General features: G+C 38.2%; 1 protein-coding gene across 2 annotated transcripts in view; it reads left to right on the forward strand.

Moving 5' to 3' along the window:
- Nucleotides 1-19760, forward strand: part of BAZ1A (bromodomain adjacent to zinc finger domain 1A) — an 89858-nt gene that overhangs the window by 1817 nt on the left and 68281 nt on the right. The window contains exons 2-3 of one of the 2 annotated variants that reach the window (XM_023731475.1): nucleotides 239-409; nucleotides 10774-11052. In XM_023731475.1, the coding sequence (XP_023587243.1) occupies nucleotides 297-409; nucleotides 10774-11052 (392 nt within the window). In that variant the 5' untranslated portion in view covers nucleotides 239-296. Of the gene's footprint in view, nucleotides 1-238; nucleotides 410-9915; nucleotides 10005-10773; nucleotides 11053-19760 lie in introns of those variants that run through there. The other variant, XM_023731476.1, reaches the window with a different exon arrangement.

A 19760-nucleotide genomic window follows, 5' to 3' on the forward strand; every position in this document is an offset into this window, starting at 1 on the left:
CCCATTGTAAGCCGGCCGCCGGGCGTCCGGAGGTGGGGCGCGCTCGGAGGGCAGAGGCGGTGGCGGCTCCGCTCGCTCAATACCTTGGCAGCGGCAGGAGCGAAGTCGGCTCCGGTGGCAGCCGCGCCGCGTCAGTCACACAAAAGGCAGCCGACGTGCGCCCGGCGCGCGGACCAGCCCACGCCGCCGCCGAGCGCTGCCCACCTTACCGGCTTTCCTTTCCCTCCAATTTTGATAGGGAAGCCGGGCCGACGCGGGCGGCCGAGAGTCCGGGCGAGCCCGCGGGCGGACTGGAGATGCCGCTGCTACATCGAAAGCCGTTTGTGAGACAGAAGCCGCCCCCGGACCTACGGCCAGACGAGGAAGTTTTCTACTGTAAAGTCACCAACGAGATCTTCCGCCACTACGAGTAAGGGCCGGGCTGGGCGCCGGGGTGCGAGGGGGGTGAGGACGCCCTCCCCAGCACCCCCGGCTCCTTTCAGTTCTCCTCTCCCTCCCCAGCGCCCTTTTGTCTCTCCTTTTTCTAGTCCTGGGCTTCTGGCGGGGCGATTTGAAAGTGACGGGTGACCGCAGGCCCGCGTTTCTCTGTCCCCAGAGCTCGACCAAGAGACGGAGCGGAGCCGGGGGGCGGCTCAGTTGGCCGCGGCGCGCGTTGAGGGGTGGGGGGAGCGGGGAACAGGCTGGGCAGTGAAGGCTGGGGGTCCCCGGCCGGCCGCGGGGAGCGCTCCGAGTCGCGGCTGCCTTCTGCCCGCTCGGAGGCAGGGCGGTGGAAACCCCCCGCCTCGCCCCTCCCCGCCGCGGCCACACGCGCACTCAGAGGCCAGTTCCGGGATACCCGTCCGGCGGCCAAGGGGATCCCCACTCAGGCCAGCGGCTCGGGGCCGCCGTCCCCCGGCCAGGGGAGGGAATCCCTGTCCCCGGGGGCAGGAGACGGTCGGGCTGGGCTTCGTTTCCTCGGTCCGGAGTGGGGTATGACGTTGGCACTGCCTGGGGTAGGAGCGGGAGGGAGGGTAGTTGAGACTCTGGGAAGGAGAGGGCTTCCCGGCGGGCAGGGAGTTGGGGGTCCGGGACACTGGAGCCTCTGCCGGCGGCCTCCTGTCCGGCGCAGCTAGGCCTCGGAGTGTGCGACGCGAGCCGCGCGCACTGTCACCGCCTTTTCTTGGTGACTAACTCTTGGCCCCGGGGAACTCGGCGTCTCCGCCCCTGGGAGACCGGGTGAGGAAGAAGTCGGGCCCGGCGAGAAGAGGAAGGGGAGAGAGCAGGGCCTTGGGTGACCCTTGTTTTCACTTTTGCGAAGCCGGGTCGGCGGCCGGGGGAGTTGGGGGAGGGGGTTAGGACAAGTTCAACTCCAGCGTCTGCCAGTCGCCTCTTTATCCCCCTGCGCATGTGGGCAGCGTGACACGTGCCACTCGCTATTGTTTTGATAACCCGGAGTTGCTGCTTGCACAGTTTCAACCCCTATATTTCCAGTCTCTCATCTGGTGTATCCCAAGAGCTCCCCTTGTCCTGTGACACAAAGCAACGTAGTGTTTTAGCGATCTGTGTTTAAACAAGATCTAAAAGTGAGAAACTAAATTGATCAATCACTGAAACAGCCGCCTCCCCCCGCCCCCCCTTTTTTTTTTAACTCTTTATTCTTTCCAGAAGGAATCCCTTTGTGGCTTAGAAACCAAGTGTTACAGCAACCAAATAAATTGTATGTAGCAGGCACCTTTTCTGAGTGGGGGCTTGACTGAGGGAGGACTTTAGGAAAACTGCACCTGTCTGCGAAATGAGTAGTCAGGTTAGAAAAGTCAGTTCCTTTGAGCATTTATTTTAAGTAACCCTTCTTTTTCTTTAGCTCCACAGAAAAATGAGTTACAAATAAACATGCTACATCAAATATTGTTCTAGGGAAGTATCTCAGCAGACAGTACTTTAAAAGAGGAGTGCACATCTCACTCTGCTCCTGTACAGACTTGTTTTGTTACTCAGATTTCACTCTTGTAACTAAGTGAATTTGGATTAGGTAACTTGACAACGATAATGTCTTTCTTTCTTTAAGCTTTAAGTTAAAATCCTTGGTAATTGTGTTAGTTATCTAGTCCTTCTATAACAGAAATACCACAAATGGATGGCTTTTGCAAATAGATACCTATATTCTCACAGTTTAGGAGGCCAGAAGTCCAGATCCGGAGTGTAAGCTTTAGGGGAAGGCTTTCTTTCTCTGTGGGCTCTGGAGGAAGGTCCTTGTCTCAGCTTCTGCTCCTGGGCCATCTTCATGTGACTTGGCATCTGTCTTCTCCCATCTCTGTTTCTCTAACTTGCTTGTTTAATCTCTTTTATATCTCAAAAGAGATTGATTTAAAACACATCCTACACTAATCCTGCCTCATTAATGTATCTTAACTCATTCCCAAATGGGATTATAACCACAGGCATAGAAGTTAGGATTCACAACATATGTTATGGATACAATTCAATCCATAACAGTAGTAATCTTTTTTTTTTTTTTTTTTAAATATTTTATTGTACTTCAGGTGAAGGCTTACAGAACAGATAGTTTCTCATGTAACAGTAACACACATGCTGTTTTATGACATTGGTTAACAACCCCACAACATTTTAACCCTCTAAATTCTCAACTTTTTTTTTTTTCTTTTGTGAAAATACACATAGCCAAAGATACGCCATTTCAAAAATTTTTTTTTTACATACACATTTAAGTGACATTGACTACGCTCTTCTAATTGTGCTGTTATTCTCACTTAAGATGAAGGCTTACAGGACAAAATAGTCTCCCATTTAACAGTTACTACAAATGTTGCCCTATGACAATGGTTAACAATCTCACAACACATCAACAATATCCTTACTCTACTTTGTGTTCCCTATCATCAGCTTCCTACTCCCCTTCTGCCTTCTGGGCCTTGTCACTGGACTCCTGTACCTCGTTACTCTCATGGTTTTACTGGGCTGTCCACTCGCAGGCTGATGAGTGAACCTGGAAGGTAACTTTACCACTGAGCTAAAAGGGTGTCTGGGGGCCATACTCTCAGGGTTTCTCCAGTCTCCTTTAGGCCAGTAAATCTGGTCTTTTTTTTTTTTCTTTTTTGTGAGTTCGAATTATGCTCTACATCCTTCTCCAGCTCTGTCCAGAACCCTCTGTTGTGATCCTGGTCAGAGCAGTCAGCGGTGGTAGCCAGGCACCATCTAGCTGTACTGGACTCAGTCCGGTGAAGGTCTTGGTAGCTGTGGACAATTAGTCGTTTGGACTAATCTTTTCGTTGTATCCTGTTCTCTTCATTCTCACTTGCTCCCGAAGAGATGAGACCAGTGGAGTATCTTAGATGGCCGCTCTCAGGCTTTTAAGACCCCAGACACTAACAGTAGTAATCTTGAATTTATAAAAAATTGTATCCAAGAATGCCAACAGAATAGAAAATGAACTTAAATTTCAAACTTTTTTCCTTTAATAAAAGCAATCTTTTTTAGAGAAAAAAAGCAAGCTTTTTAAGAGACTCTTCTTACTTTTGAGAGAACTTTTTGAATTAAATACTTTTCATATTCTTTGATCCTTATATCTGAAATGCTGAAATAAAGAAGGAGAGCTTTGGTAGTCCAGACCTACCTACTTCCATCAATATTAAGGAACTGTGTCCTTTGTTGTCTTATGACATGTTAAAATTTAAAAATAACTTTTTTTTTCTCCCCTGTGCTGAAGTGTTTGGGTTTTTGGGAAATTATAAGCAGTTCTGGAGAGATGATTGGGTTTGGGAGCAAAGATATTTAATAAATTAACCCTGAACAAAGCACTGCTATTGGTATTCTTGGGTATTGCTCTGTATGACTTGACCAAATTGGAAGAAGACTGCAATTTAATCATGTTTAATGGTGGTCTGTAGTATACTGGTAATCTGACCCTTGGCAGAAGTCTGGGGAAAATATGAAAGAAACCTGTTTTCAGCCATTCCTTAAATCACCATATGATTTATGTGAATTGAAGATTATTTTTACATATATTATTTGAATGTTTTTCTTTTGTATTTGTATGAAGACCACTGTACTCACCTATTTGCTCAGGTTTTTGATTTCTTGAGTATAAATTACTCTAATCCGTCTCAAAGAAATTTTCTACACCTTAGTTCTTTGTTCATTTCTCAACACAATGCAAAGTAACTGTTGTCTCTGACATTATATACTTGGTTAGCAGAGGTTGTGTGACCTTTTAATTGCTAAATAGTTTTCTGTCTCTATCTTACTTGAAATTATAGCCCACTTCCTCCTTGTCCTTTGAAGCAACACTGATCAGCCCCTGTATTGTATTAGTGTAACCTCTGCTATCATTGTACTGTAATGCAATGTATTTGTTGCCTCACATTTTCTTCTCTTCAAGACCCTGAATTCTTTGAGACAAGAACTTTGATCAGGATGGGTCCTTAGTGGTTATGCACTACAACTCCTTTATTCTGTCTTTGAACTACATGTTGCTTAACTAATTGCTAACTCTTGTTTGAGCTGCTTTCATAAGTAAAGAAGAATCATTAAAAATAGCACATTAACTATAGGCAAATGCATATTCCAAAGTGCACAATTTAGTCTCTTATAAATAAGATAAAAATTTATTCTGGAATTTTGGTTAGCTGATGGCAATTTATATTTTTTACTTATTTTGGCTGTGGATTGTTAAAAAGTTGAACAGTCAGGTCTGAATACCAGAAATTCTAGATTTGTGGGAAAGGAACATAATTTATTGTATTACCCAGTGACTTAATCTCCTAAATAAAATAGCTGTTCTATTTTTAGCCATTTAGACCCTTGGAATTGGATATATTTCCCATCTTTGAGTGAGTTCAACCTTCTATCCAAAATGTGAGAAGCTCTTCCACAACATAAGTAATTGGCAGTCCAGCTTAGATTTCAACCTGGCTTTCCAGTGAAAGGGGTTTGACTGATTTACAGCAGCTCATCTTCGTTGTTCATCTTTGCGGTTTTTGTGTTTGGGTTATCCTGAGTGGATTTTGAATGTTTGCTGATAATCTCTGTGCTGTTAATTAATTGATTTTATCCATCAAAACACAATGAAAACAATCCTGACAACTTGTAGAAATACCTTGTTGCTTGCCCCCACTGCACTGCCTATAGTATTGGTTCAAACTCTTTCTTCCTGGAATTTCTGTCTATTGCTACCCTTAAGAGCTGCCCAGATGAAATTGTCTTCAGATGTTAAGATAGTTAATTTTGCCTCTCTCTACCCCACTTCCCAATGCCAAACTTTCACTTTAAACAGTCTCTTCTGACATGGTTTCTCTAACATACTGGTTATTCTCTTGTATATTCTCTAATGATCTCTCTGCAAATAAATGGTGCTTGGACAGTAAGAATTGATACTAATTATTGAATGTATATGTAGTATGTCAGGCATTTATGTAGGATTATCTCATTTAATTTTCACATTAATTATTCATGGAATGTATTATCCCCATTTTACCAAAGGGGAACTGAGTTCATAGAGGTTATATAACTTATCCGAAGTCACGTTCTAAAAGTGGTAGAGCTAGTATTCAGACACTTACCTCTCCCCTTCCCATTCATGTGTGTGCTTTCTCTGTCTAGATACACATAAAAATAAATGTCACCTTCCCAGTGAGAGTACATTTGTTTATTCTTAACTATACTTTTAATGTTAAAAATGTATTCCACAGACTTTTTTCATTTTTTGAATGCTGTAGTGTGTGGAAGGAGCCCTGGTGGTGGAGTGGTTAAGTGTTCAGCTGCTAACCGAAAGGTCAGTGGTTCGAACCCAGTCAACCGCTCCATGAGAAAAAGATGTGGCGGTCTGCTTCTGTAAAGATTACAGCCTTGGAAACCCTACGGGACAGTTCTGCTGTGTCCTGTGGGGTCGCTAGGAGTCAGAATTGACTCGACGCCAGTGGGTTTATTTGGTTTTTATACTGTGTGTTTGAGAGTGTTTGTAGATGCTGAGATAAATTGTTCTTCTATTGAGAAAGAGAGATAAGTAAGTGAATATATATTTACACCGCCAGTGGCATAGGTCACATATGTGTTATGAAGCCAGTGTAATGGGAACGTACAAAGTAGAGCTGGTAACTGTTTGCTGGGGAGTTGGGAAAGCCCTCAAATAGGTAATACCTCAGTTGGGTCCTGCAAGATAGAGCTCACAAGATACAGAAGGGGGAAGAAGGGTATTCTAGGCAGAGAATGGTCTAAATAATGCATTTTAAGCAGAGAAAACTATATAGAAAGTCATAGAAGTATGAATTTACCTAAAATTTCATATCCACTATTGTTAGGATGGAGTCCTGATGGCACAGTGGTTAAGAACTCAGCCGCTAAACAAAAGGTTGGTAGTTCGAATCCACCAGCTGCTCCTTGGAAACCCTATGGGGCAGTTGTACTCTGTCCTGTAGGGTCGCTATGAGTCAGAATCAACTGAATAGCAATGGGTTTGGTTTTTGGTTTTTATTGTTAGGATGGGACTTTTACATCCAGTACCAGTATAATTTTTCGCCTTTATTGATTTCTACTTAAGGTTTTAGTCTCTAGATTTTTAAACTTTTTATTGCTATTTCTTAGCTTTGTGTCATCTGCATACTTTATGAGCCTGATTTGTATGCACATCTAAATCTAAGACAGCACTAAATAAACTGCAAAGTAATATTTCATTAAAGTGTTTTTTTACTAAGCTTTGCATTTTTTGTTAATTCTGTGACAATCTTTGAATAAATGTCATAAATATAGTTTCATCTAGCTGTTATTTCTCTATATAATTCTCTGTTCTGTAACCCTGTCATTGAAGGAAATTGTTGGAACAACTCATACTGTCTTCTAGCAGTTACTACTTTTTTGAATTTTTAAGCCATACTTTCCATTTCTTGCATGTGATATGCTAAACCAGGAATTATGATAGTTTAAAAATTATGACTGCTTGTCTTAGTTATACGGTAAAACCTGCAAGCACCGGAACCTGTGTAAGGTGGAAACATGTCAGAAAAGGAAAACTCAAATATTTTCCACTAAAATGAGCAATAGATAAGTGGTAACACTGCATCCTGTCACAGGCGGAAAAGAGACCCAGAAAAACAAGGCAGGCCAGTCGAGTTCCAGCTCTCACAGGTTTCACTGTACTAATTATTTTATGAGTAGGGGAATCTGCTATGTGTCCCTTAGACCTTTTTTGCTGTGTTGTGCTGGATCTTATAGTTTTGACCTTTAAGTAGAGTACACTTTGCCTTTGTCTTTTCTGAATTGTATTTGATTTCTGACTTTCATGTCACTTCACTCTTAATCTTATTCTAGTAGGTTTTTGATTTCCCAAATACCCAATAAGTTAACAACTGGAGAGTTGTTTTGTATTAGAAAACTATGCTGCTTGGTAACTCATATCAGTTTTCCCTTAAATAATGGTAAAGAGCAGGGGTCAGCAAACTTTTTCTGTAAAGGGCCAGATAATAAACATTTTAGGCTCTGCAGGCCTAAAACTGGGTAGTGTCTCTGTTACATCTACCCAACTGCAGACCTAGTGAGAAAGCAACCATAGATAATACCTAAATGAATGGGTGTGGCTGTGTTCCAATAAAACTGTTTACAGAAACAGATGGAGGGCTGAATTAGGCCTCCAGAAGCCAGTACAGTAGTATGCCCACTTGTGGTAAAGAGGATTGTTGAAGGAATGCAGTCATAAATAGGAGACATAATAATATATACTAGTCTAAATTTATATTCATATTTTGCTCACAATTGTAAAATATGCTTATAAAAGTTTCATCATTTTATATATTTTTTTTTAATTGTGCTTTAGGTGAAAGTTTACAGTACAAATTAGTTTCTCATTCAAAAATTTATACACAAATTGTTTTGTGACATTGGTTGTAATCCTTGGAATGTGTCAGCACTCTCCCCCTTTCTACCCTGGGTTGCCTGTGTCCGTTCCTCCAGTGTTCCTGTCCCTTCCTGCCTTCTGTCTTTGCTTTTGGGCAGGTGTGGCCCATTTGGTCTTGACTACTTGATTGAACTGAGAAGCATATTCCTCATGTGTGTTGTTTGTTTTATAGGCCTGTCTAATCTTTGGCTGAAAGGTGGACTTGGGGAGTGGCTTCAGTTCTGAGTTAGTAGAGTGACATTTTATATTCTTGTAATGAAGAATTTGAAGAGGCACTGTAACCTATCCTCTAGAGTTTAGTATTAAGTCTACACATTTGAATGTGTATGATGAATGGATGAAGTGAAAGTAGAATTCAGAAGTGGGAGAAGGTGAAGGTATGTAATGTTAAAGATGGTGTAGTGCTGGTAGGGGATGGATAGGAAAAAATGGCCCTGGGGCTTTTTTTCTCCTTGTTTTAAAGAACTTGCTTTAAAACCGCTACTGGGGTAGTGTGCCCCTCCTCCCTCCTGAGGGTAGATATCTGTGCACAGGGAGGCTATAATGTAACAAGTGCAGGCTGTGCAGAGTAGATACAAACAGCGCAAACACTTTGCAGGACTGTGGAAACCTCATGGGTATAGAAAGGCAGTTGTGTATCACAGGTTATTGACTATCCTTTTTTTCTGCCTGGTAACACACGGTATTTGGTGGAGCTGATTCCGACTCATAACGACCCTATAGGACAGAGTAGAACTGCCCCATAGGATTTCCAAGGCTGTAAATCTTTATGGAAGCCGACTGCCACATCTTTGTCCCGCAGAGCAGTTGGTAGGTTTGTAACTAAGCACTTTAACCACTGTGCCACCAGGGTTTCTAACTACCACTGGTTTAGAGACTAGTTAATGTGTAAGATATCTAGATTTGAAGTATATTTTTCTTAAACAATACTAGGTATAGTTTAAACTATTAGAAGTCTACTTCTAATTATGTGATATGTGTTGGCTTGGGAAGCTAAGTCTGACAGATAAATTTGTTTCTGTAGGAAAAAAGTTTAATACTGTACTTTAAAAACTTTTAAAACGTCTTTCACAATGCATTTATTTATTTATTCTGTATCATTGGTAAACCTATTGGGTATTTTTGTTGCCTCTCTCTAATAAATTATTTATCTGACATAGATTTTTTTAAACCAGAATACCTTTACCTTTTTCTCTCTGGCATTCCTTTCTTCAACTGTACTTTTTATTTAAGACCTCATGTTCTAGTATTTTCTGATGTTTTATGCCCTCCTCTTTTTCCCTTCCTCCTGTAGGATATATGCCTCTGTCTTATAATCACTTTTCACTTTGTATTTTAATGATATACGTACATTATTTCCTCTATTAAGGGGTACATACTTCAAAAGGATTTTCTTTGTACTGAGTTAGGGTCATGTAACTTGGTGTATACATGTTATCTCTCTAGATCTCATTTATGTGAAGATATGGGTAGTTTCTCTTAGTTTATTTCCGTAGATACTATTTTATTTTTGTTTTGTTCTACAGACGCATATACACACAAAGCAGTCTTAATGGAATTGCCACAAATATTCTTTGGAAATCACATTACTGTAGGAATAACCTATGTAAATATACTAATCAGGAAGTAAACATATAGCAATTTTAATGCTTTTAGAATTCATGGGAGAAGGAAAAAGGAGGATTTCAGAAAGGAAAGTTAAGAGGATAATAACTATTAACTATATTGGTTACATATAACTATAGAAAATTTAAACAGTACACCAGAGAATAGAGGGAGAAAAAAATTTACCCATACCTTAATACTTACAAGCAACGACTATTAACATTTTTGCATGTCTAGCTTTTTCTATTTTAAAAATATTTTTACTGTAAAATGATACATAAATACATGTTAATTAGAAAAATGGAAACAATACTAGAACTACTTAGAATAAGAACGTTTCCTTCCTTCCCTATTCCCCCTTTATCTCCATATAGAACTTCTATTTATAGTATGTGTATAAATGTGCGTAAGATTGTGTTATTCAGTGATTTGAGTCTTTTCTACTTACTGTGCTTTCAAAATGTTTCCATATTCTAGATCTCTTGAATTTTAACACAAATGGGAACATACTATATCAGTAAGTTTTTACTTTCAAAACATATAAACCAAATAAAAAAAAGCCTGTTGCCATCGAGTCGATTCTGACTCATAGGGACTGTACAGGACAGAGTAGAACTGCCCCTCAGGGTTTCCAGCGAGGGACTGTGGTGGATTTGAACTGATGACCTTTTGGTTAGCAGCTAAGCTGTTAACCACTGTACCACCAGGGCTCCATTCAAAACATATAGGAGGGGTGAAAATCAAAATACAGTTTTTTTTTTCTTATTATTATTAACATGTTATTTAGGAACTCTCCTTATACTTTTTAACGACTGATTCATTATACTGAAGTTCCATGTAGTTAACTTTCTCTTACTGCTAGGTGCTTAGATTTTCTAGTTTTTCACTATTACGTTAAAACGTTTTAAAATTCAAAGTTAAATGCTTGAATTGACTCTTAGTACTTTGACTGCTTTGGAACAAAAAGCTTTAAAATTAGAAGGAGAAAGAAAGATTGCATTATATTATTTTCAGTTTGACTCCCAGTTTCAAAACTGATGAAAATTAGAGTCCAGTTTTGGCTGAACGTAGCTTTAAATTGCAAGATATAAATGTCTGGCTTAAATATACTTTTTCTTAGGTTTATAATAATGTGTAAGTTGACTTTACCAGTTACCAAACCCTGTTTGAGTTCTAAGATTGTATTTAAAGTTTTGCAATAAAGGTACGATCTTCTTATCAGTTTTTAATGTAAAATTTGTGAAATGATAAATAATGAATTTTATTTTTCTTTCTTTTTTAATCAGTGACTTTTTTGAACGAACCATTCTGTGCAACAGTCTTGTGTGGAGTTGTGCTGTGACAGGCAGACCAGGACTGACCTATCAGGAAGCACTTGAGTCAGAAAAAAAAGCAAGACAGAATCTTCAGAGTTTTCCAGAACCACTAATTATTCCAGTTTTATACTTGACCAACCTTACCCATCGCTCACGCTTACATGAAATTTGTGATGATATCTTTGCATATGTCAAGGATCGATATTTTGTTGAAGAAACTGTTGAAGTCATTAGGAACAATGGTGCAAGGTAAAGTACTTTTAGTATTTATTTTTTGGATAAATATACATTCACATTGCTCAAAATTCAAAATGTACAAACCGGTGAACTGAGGAAAGCTTCTTACTGTCTTTCAGCTTTCCTGCTACCCTCCTCACAGCCCTACTGTTTGCAGTTTCTTGTGTATCTTTCTAAAGCTAATTTTTGCATATACCCCCAAAAAATGTCTTACACACATACACATCCCCTCCTTTTAATGCGAAAGTAAATATATTGTATTCTGTACCCTTTTTTCAAGTAGCCATGGTGGCACAGTGGTTAAGCTCTTGGCTGCTAATTGAAAGGTCAGTGGTTCGAACCCACCAGCCGCTCTATGGGAGAAAGATGTGGCAGTCTGCTTTCATATAGATTACAGCCTTGAAAACCCTATGGAGCAGTTTTGCTCTGTCCTGTAGGGTTGCTATGAGTCAGAATTGACTTAGTGGCAGTGAGTTGGGGTTTTTGTTTTTAATATCCTTTTTTCATTTAAAATATCTTAAACATCAGTCCATTACATTATAAACCAGCTTCCTTATCTTTTTTATTCACTGTATAATAAGTTCCACTATATGGAAGTTCCATCTTTATTTAAGAGTAAAAAATCTTAGATCAAGAAATCTACTGTGTCCTCATTTTGTTATATAGAAGTTTAAATATGCCTGTATTACTTGCTGTTTTTTCAGTAGTTCTTTGATAAGATGAGGACTGAGTTTTGTATATTCCACTGAGTTCTCTTTTACCCAGGTCTTTAAGAATAGAGTGGATTTTTCGTATAGGAAGATTTAAAATGACTTAATCTGTGGCACTGAATTAAAAATTATCAGTGTTTTCCTGAAGTCTTAGCATTTGATTGGCTAGTCACTGGCATTTATCATGGTAAACTTTATTTTGCACTAAAACGTTTTATAGCCCTTGCGTTTTGGGAGAGTGGCTATAAAATGTTTTTTGGATGCTTCCCCCTTACCCCTCACTCTTACTTATTGGCCAGAGTGCAGGTTTTTTTGTATCTGAATTTTAAACATTAGCAATTAAAAATTATTTAATTATGTTCTTTATTGTCTTCTTTTGGAGAATCATAATTCATATGTTGTAACCTCAGAATAATGTCTTAACAGGTTAATATAATCCATTCTAGTTATTAAATGCTATTCTATGTGAATCTTAAAAAGCCAAGCAATGTTTATATTAATATCTAAAGTTGTTTGGATTTGATTTTGGCAAGTAATTGAATACGTTCTTTTAAAAATCGTGGAAACAACAAATGCTAAAAATTTGTATCCTTCTAGAAGGATTTTTGTATGTCTAATGACTTTTGGAAAAAATTATATTTAGTTTAGAAAAATTAGAAAATATTGGTAAACAGAAAAGAAGATTCACCAGTAATCTCACCAAGAAAATACCTTAATTAAAAAAAAGATTGTATTATAAATGCTGTTTTGGAGTATGTTTAATGCTTTATGCTTTTGGTGATAAGCTTAGAAAATAGATTTTTACGTTTGATCTTTATCATCAAATGGAATAATAACGCCATGTTTGGGGACCATGATAATTTTTTTCTCTTTATAGCCATTTGTTTTTATTTGACTTACACCAAAACTGATTTGTAATTTATAAATCATTGTGATACATTAACGTTTAGCATTAGAAATATTGCTTACATATAGAAGTTTAGTAGTTCAGTGTTTTCTACATAGACTTTTTTTTGTTGTATTTTAAAAATAGACCAGGTATTAATAGAAATAGTAAACTGGAGTACAGTGTAAAAATGGGAAATCTTGGAGTAACGATTTCATCAAAATTCATTAGGAAACATACCTCTTCCTGTTTAAGAAGTTCTTAAGTTGTGAAGCATAAAAAATTGGTGTTTTTCTCCTGAAAATTTTTAGGTTTAAATTTCATAACACTCTTAATCTGCGATCTTGCCTAGTTCTCCCCCCCTCAAATATGACATTCTGGATGTGTTCTTTCTAATAGTATAAGAAACCATTTAGTATATTAAGCATAGAATGGGGTTAACCTGAAAAGTGCCTATAAGAATACAAGAACATGAATTTAGTGCTTAACAGTTTTTTTAATATAAAAACTAAAGATAGTTTCAGTTATTAGATCCACTCTCTAGTTCCTCTGCTCCCTATATCACTGAGATTATAGGTAACATATGGTTAGGTTTTTTCTGAGGGTTAGAGATGGGGAGGTAAGGTTTGAGACTAGAGAATGGAGACAGCATGGGTTAGGGTTTGTTTTGCAAAACATTCTAGGGCTAACATCTTTTGCCAAATTATTTTGTTTGTCCTCTTTGTTTGCAGTAATGAATAGGGAGTATTAGGTAACATAAAAATTGTAAAACAAAAACTAAGAGATAGCATATGACATAGGAATTTAATTGGGAATGATGAAGTACAGGAAAGCCATGAAGTAAAATGAGGTTACTTAGAACTTAGAAGGGACTCAAGGCCGGTGATGGTTCAGTAAGTTTTTAACCCAAAGCAGAATATTGCCAGAAAAAAAAAATAGAAATAATTAAAAACCCCTTCCTTTAGGATTAAGTAATGCTGATACTTGTTTTTCTGTACATTTTATAAGTCAGCCACACTTCCCTATGAGATATGAAATAATTGCTTCTGTACAATTGTCATTCAGAAATATTGGAGTTCTTTCTATATATTAGACACTAATTTAAGTACAAGGGATATAACAGTGAATAGCTCCCCCATTCATCAAGCCATAGTCTTTTTTGCTGCACCTCAAATGTGCAAGATGGGATCTCTGCCTCAGGGCCTTTGTAATTACTGTTCTCTTTGCCTGTAATTCTTTCCCCCAGATATCAACATGGTAAGCTCTTTTACTTTCTTCATATCTTCCTTCATTGCCATTCTCTCATTGAAGTCTTCTGTCCATCCTATCTAATTCAACGTCTCCTTGCTCCCAGCATTTTATATTTCCCTTCCATGCTTTTTTTTCTTCTTATGGTAAGATGCAAAACCTCAAAAAGTAATGTTATCAGAACAGTATCATCCTTGCCGTCATCTGAGGCCAAGTTATTTCTGATAGCTCTGATTTTGTGTTTCACACATGTGTTGCCTATGTGATTCGTTTCTTTCCTTGAGTGCCTCATATAGTCTAGACACTGGGCTGGGTATTGTTGTTAGTTGCCACTGAGTCGATTCCAGCTCATGGTGACCCTGCATGTGCAGAGTAGAACTGCTCCATAGAGTATTCAAGGCTGTGATCTTTCAGAAGCAGATCTCCAGGCCTGTTGTCTGAGACCCTTCGAGGTGGGTTTAAACCACCAACTTTGCAGCTAGTAGTCGAGCGCCTGTTTGCGAAAAGAATTAAGATGCTCTTCAGGAGTTTGGTTAAGTGAGAGACAGACATGTAGCCATGAAGAGTTGAGAAGATGATGAACTACAGCTCAAATGCTTGCATAACTCATTATCTTCTCTCCTCTGCCCTACAATTGGAGAATTAAATCGGGAAAAGCGAGGTGGAAATTACGCAACAAATAAACATTTTGGACTCATGTTGGGTCATCATTCATTTCAAAGATAGCACTCGAGTTTGAGAGAATCTGAAAAATTGAGTCAAAGTATAATTGTGTATTTGGTAATTTTTTTCTTTTTATTAAAGTTGGCTTTGGATAACCTGTTTTCAGACATTTTACAAACATTTCTTTATGTATAAGAATTGGCATGTTGATGTATTCTTTGAAGTAAATTTCCAAATCAGGGCTACTTTGTGGTTGGGAACCTGCTTTTGTGTGTAATTTCCACTACCACCTTCACGCAGTTCACCAGTCCTACCTTTCTTTGTTTGTGAAAGGAATCCCTATTGAAATGTAGATATCCTTAAAACACATTTTCTGTGAAAGTTGGAAAGTGTACAATTTTACAACCACAGCAATGGCTCTAGAATACACATCAGTTCAGTTAGGGAGAAAGATGTATATTTGCTAGAAAGGAGGGGGGTGTGATGGGGCAGGGAGATAATTGCTAAAGAGAGGTGGGAGAGCTGAAATTTTGCCTACTTGGAAGGTCAGCACTACCCTTAAGGACTTCTATAATCCTGTAGTACATAATGTCCCCTTTAGCCTAATATATAGGCTACTTAACAGTTCCAATTCTTGAAATACAACTTTAGACCTAAAAGTAATTGAAAACTCAAGACTGGATAGTAAAGTAGCTGCTGCACAGTGAGCGTATGTGCTTTACCTCTGGTAAGACCATAAAAGCTACACAAGAGCTCTTGACCTAATCTCCTATATTAAAATTAAGATCAGCGTGTGTTACAACAAGTTTGTTTATTTGAGATCCTTTCCGAGCTTTTGGAAACCCTGGTGGCATAGTGATTAAATGCTATGGCTGCTGACCAAAAGGTCAGCAGTTCGAATCCACCAGGTGCTCCTTGGAAACTCTATGTGGCAGTTCTACTCTGTCCTGTAGGGTCGCTATGAGTTGGAATTGACTGGCAATGGGTTTTTTGGTTTTTGTTTTTTAGTCACAAGGATAGCGTTTGTTAATTTGTGCAAATACTTGAGTGGCTACCATAGTAACACTATAGGGGATACAGAGATGAATAAAAGTCTTTTCCCATGTCAAAATTCATAGTTTAATAAAGGAACTAAGAAAAGTTTATGAACAACTAAAAAAAAAAAATTGCTATTAAAGAGGCATAGTCAAGATGTTCTGGGAGCTAAAAGAGTTCATAGCAGATTTGGAATAACAGGTGTATAAATACTTCTAAAAGTAGCTATTGTGACAGTAGCAAGAAGTGGCACCTGATAGCAAAATAACTGCAAAACCTAGGCCTGTATGTAACTTGGTAGCATTAGAAGACATTGCAGAATTCAAAGCGGTTGTTAACTGCCTTCAGTTTGCTGCTTCTGTGTGATAGGCAGTGTGCTAGATGCTTTAGCTTTAATTCTCAGGATCACCAGAATTTTCAGAAAATTATAAGCACTACTTATTAAGACTAAAGTTTGTGATATTTTTAAAATCTGGTATTTGTAAAAAAAATCATATATATCAGAGAAAAGTGAAAAAGAAAGCCTAGAGTCTGTGTCCAAACAGTTCCCTTCAGAGACTGCAGCAGCTACTTTACTATCCAGTGTTGAGTTTTCAGCTACTTTTAGGTCTAAAGTTGTATTTCAAGAATTGGAACTGTTAAGTAATCTATACACTAGGCTAAATGGGAGATTATGTACTACAGGATTATAGAAGTCCTTATTAAGGGTAGTGTTGACCTTCCAAGTAGGCAAAATTTCACAAACTTAGTGCCTAGTTCTCTCTTCTTTTCTGTACTACAGTAACTTTAAAAAACAGCAAGCAGCTTTTTCACTTACTAATGGTTTGGATATCTTATATAAGAACACATGGATGTACCTCATTTCTAATCGGTTTTGCGTGAGCTGGTTAAACTATTGGTTCCTAAGAAAAAACTTACTTGGAATATTACCTTTTTTCTGAGAATAGTGAAGTTATTCCTTTTGCTAGCCTGGTGTGATTTCTTTTTTGAAAATAATAAACTGCCCCTCCTTTTTTTCCCAAATAATCTTTAGCCTTTCACTGATTTACAGATCTTTCCCCCAGTGAAGGTTAAATCAGTGAAATAGCAGAATTGGATTTGCACCAAAGAGTTTCATCTATAGCTAGGTTTACCCATGTATTATCCCGCTTGGTATTTGGATTTAAAATTTACAAAATGTTGTCTAGTCAAGGAGTATAAGAGACTATTGTTCAATATTGTTTTTAGAACTGCCTTGTAAAATAAAGATTATAGAATTCTTTTTAATTTTATAAACTGATGTCAATTTTAGCATCAAATAGTGACCAACCAAACAGAGCTCTTGACTCTTCAACTATTAAAGTGGTTCCCTGTGGATCTTCTGTGTTACACTGGTGGAATGCTTTAAACAGTTTAGAATAATGAAGTAAGATAGAAAATGAAGGTAAAAATCTATAATTTAGAGAATTAAAAAAAAAAAACCGTTGCTGTCGAGTTGATTCTGACTCATAGCAACCCTGTAGGACAGATTAGAACTGCCCCATAGGGTTTCCAAGAAACGCCTGCACTGAGAATCTAGTAGAATTGGAAATGACAAAATGGATTTTTTTTATCTTTAGGCGCTTTTTCATATTGTTAGCCTAAATGCTATTCATGAATCATAAATAATTAATATTAAGAGAACAAAAGGGAAATACTAAATACATCGAGACGATAGGATGAACTTAAAAGATACAAGTGAGGGGCAAATGCATTTATTTTTATTTAAACATATTCATGCTTGGATGTCATTGATTAGGTCCAAACCAAAAAACCAAACCCGTAGCCGTCAAGTCGATTCCGACTCATAGTGACCTTGTAGGGCAGAGTAGAACTGCCCATAGGGTTTCCAGAGGGTACCTTGTGGATTCGAACTGCCAGCCTTCTGGTTAGCAGCTGAGCTCTTAACCACTACTCCACCAGGGTTTCCGTGGTTAGGTCCTGGTGGGATTAGTCAAGAAATTTTTGGCAAAGGGTTATTTGACTGGTAGTTTGAAAGAGGAGAAAAATGTAGATTAGCCAGAAGGACTAAAGGAGGAAGTCTTATTTAGGATCAAAGGTAGTATAGAATTTTTAGCAACATGTATTAATTTATTAGGTTTTTTCCCCCAGAAAGCAAGCTTTCATTGGTCAGCTTACTCGTATTTTTACGCAAGTAACGTGTTACGTGTTTTTTTGCCAACTGTGCCTTCCCCCTCAGGTATTTTTGTAAGCACAAGGTGCTAATTTTGTAACAGCAAAGTTAAAAAATTAGCATAGCATGCTTATAAAAACACCAGTGGGGAGGAGGGGAAGGGCTTGATTGGCAAGAAATGTTTAACACGCACATTATTTGCATAAAAATACAGAGGGTATACTGCTGACCTTTTAAGGTCAAAATTCCTGTTCCCCAGAAAGTTAAGTCCTAAACAGCATCCCAAAATTGTTGTTTTCAGTCTTTAGATCCTGATGACCCTAATAAGTTGATAAATTTTTTTTTAAAAAAGGAGGAGGCTATTTGGGACAGCTGTTCTTTCATTGGAATTCTGGGTTAGAGTGGGACTGTGTTCTTTAGTTACATATTGTTGAGTTTGCTGTGTGTACCAGAGACCCAGATGTACAACCTAATTGGCTCCTGGACTGTCATTGCAGGATAAACAGTTATAATTTAAAACCCATATTTATTTGCATAATAATGTAAATTGGGAGGCCATTCCTGGGAAGCCCTTTTTATACTCTAAAAATACCTCAATAGTCGTGAAAATAGGAAATGAATCTGTTCTTCTAAATGTGTTTGATACAAATACCATATAAAGCTTATGTTGTAGATGCTTCTGGATAGACTAAACTTGATGCTTACAAAATTGTAGCTGAGTGAAGTTTAGACTGACCACACAAGCTTATTCATTTTCTTAAGTGTTCTAAGTCGCATTGTCTATTAGGAGCACCTTTCTAAAGTGGATACCTCTCACAGACTTTGAATGATAGTTGCTGGGGGTAAGGTTGGTTAGTTTCTGTGACGTTTTCTTTATTGATTTTTTTTTGCACTAATACCAAAGTGCAGAGAATCAACTGAGTCTCCACCAGGACTTATAGTCAATACTGTGAGAGTCTTATTTATAGTAAGAAAGATGATAAAAATGAGGAGTGGTGATTAAATTGAGGTTCACCTCTTTGGTAATATAAAAGAAAACCAGATGTTTGTTTGCTTCAATATGTGTCTCTTTGAACTGGTTAGCAGCAGGATAGTGAAGTAAAAGTGTAGTAGCTCTGAAGTTCTCAGTTACTGATGTTAGGAGAATACTACAGACTCATCTCACAAAAAAGGGGAAACTGAATAGCTACTTCTGGCCTGCAATACCTGTTGGGAATAAAAGGCAGGTTCATATCTACACGTTTAGTATGCAGGGTCATGCCTGAGGAATTAGAGAAACTTCTGAATAAAACACCTCTCCGATGTCTTTTTCTGCCTCCGTCGTAGTCTGTTCGTGTGGCCAGTATAAGATCATAGTTTTTAACAGTTTTCATCAGAGACTCTGAATTATTCTGTGAACAAGATAAAACCATAGTTTGCTTCCCATCTGCCTTGGAAACCAGGAATATTACATATAAGTGGAATTCATTTCACATATAATTCTGAATTACTGTTTTTAGAATGGAGTTGTCTGTCTTTCCTAGAGAAATTCAGAGGCCACCCAAATATAAAAGTTAAAAGAGAACTATAGAGAAATAAAATAAGCTAAAATAATTTTAATAAAAGAAAATTGTCATAAAAGTACCAAGAGAAAAAGAAATAGCAACTCATCATTAAGGGCCAGACAGAATCCTTTGTTTAAATTAAAAGCATATGCCAAGTGAATAACTCAGAGCAGGTGTTAACACACTTTTTCTATAAATATGTAGTGAATATTATAGGCTTTGCAGGTCATATGGTCTCTATCACAACCACTTGACTCTGCTGTTAAAGTGCAAAAGCAGTTATACCCATTGCCATCAAGTCGATTCCAATTCATAACGACCATGTGGACAGAGTAGGACTACCCCATAGGGTTTCCAAGGTAAGGCTGGTGGATTCGAACTGCCAAGCTCTTAACTGCTGTGCAGCCAGGGCTCCAAAAGCAGTCACAGACAGTATATAAATGAATGAGCATGACTGTTTTCCAATGAAACTTTATTTATGG

The sequence above is a fragment of the Trichechus manatus genome, unplaced genomic scaffold (genome assembly GCF_000243295.1).
Source record: "Trichechus manatus latirostris isolate Lorelei unplaced genomic scaffold, TriManLat1.0 scaffold00043, whole genome shotgun sequence".
Lineage (NCBI taxonomy): Eukaryota > Metazoa > Chordata > Mammalia > Sirenia > Trichechidae > Trichechus > Trichechus manatus.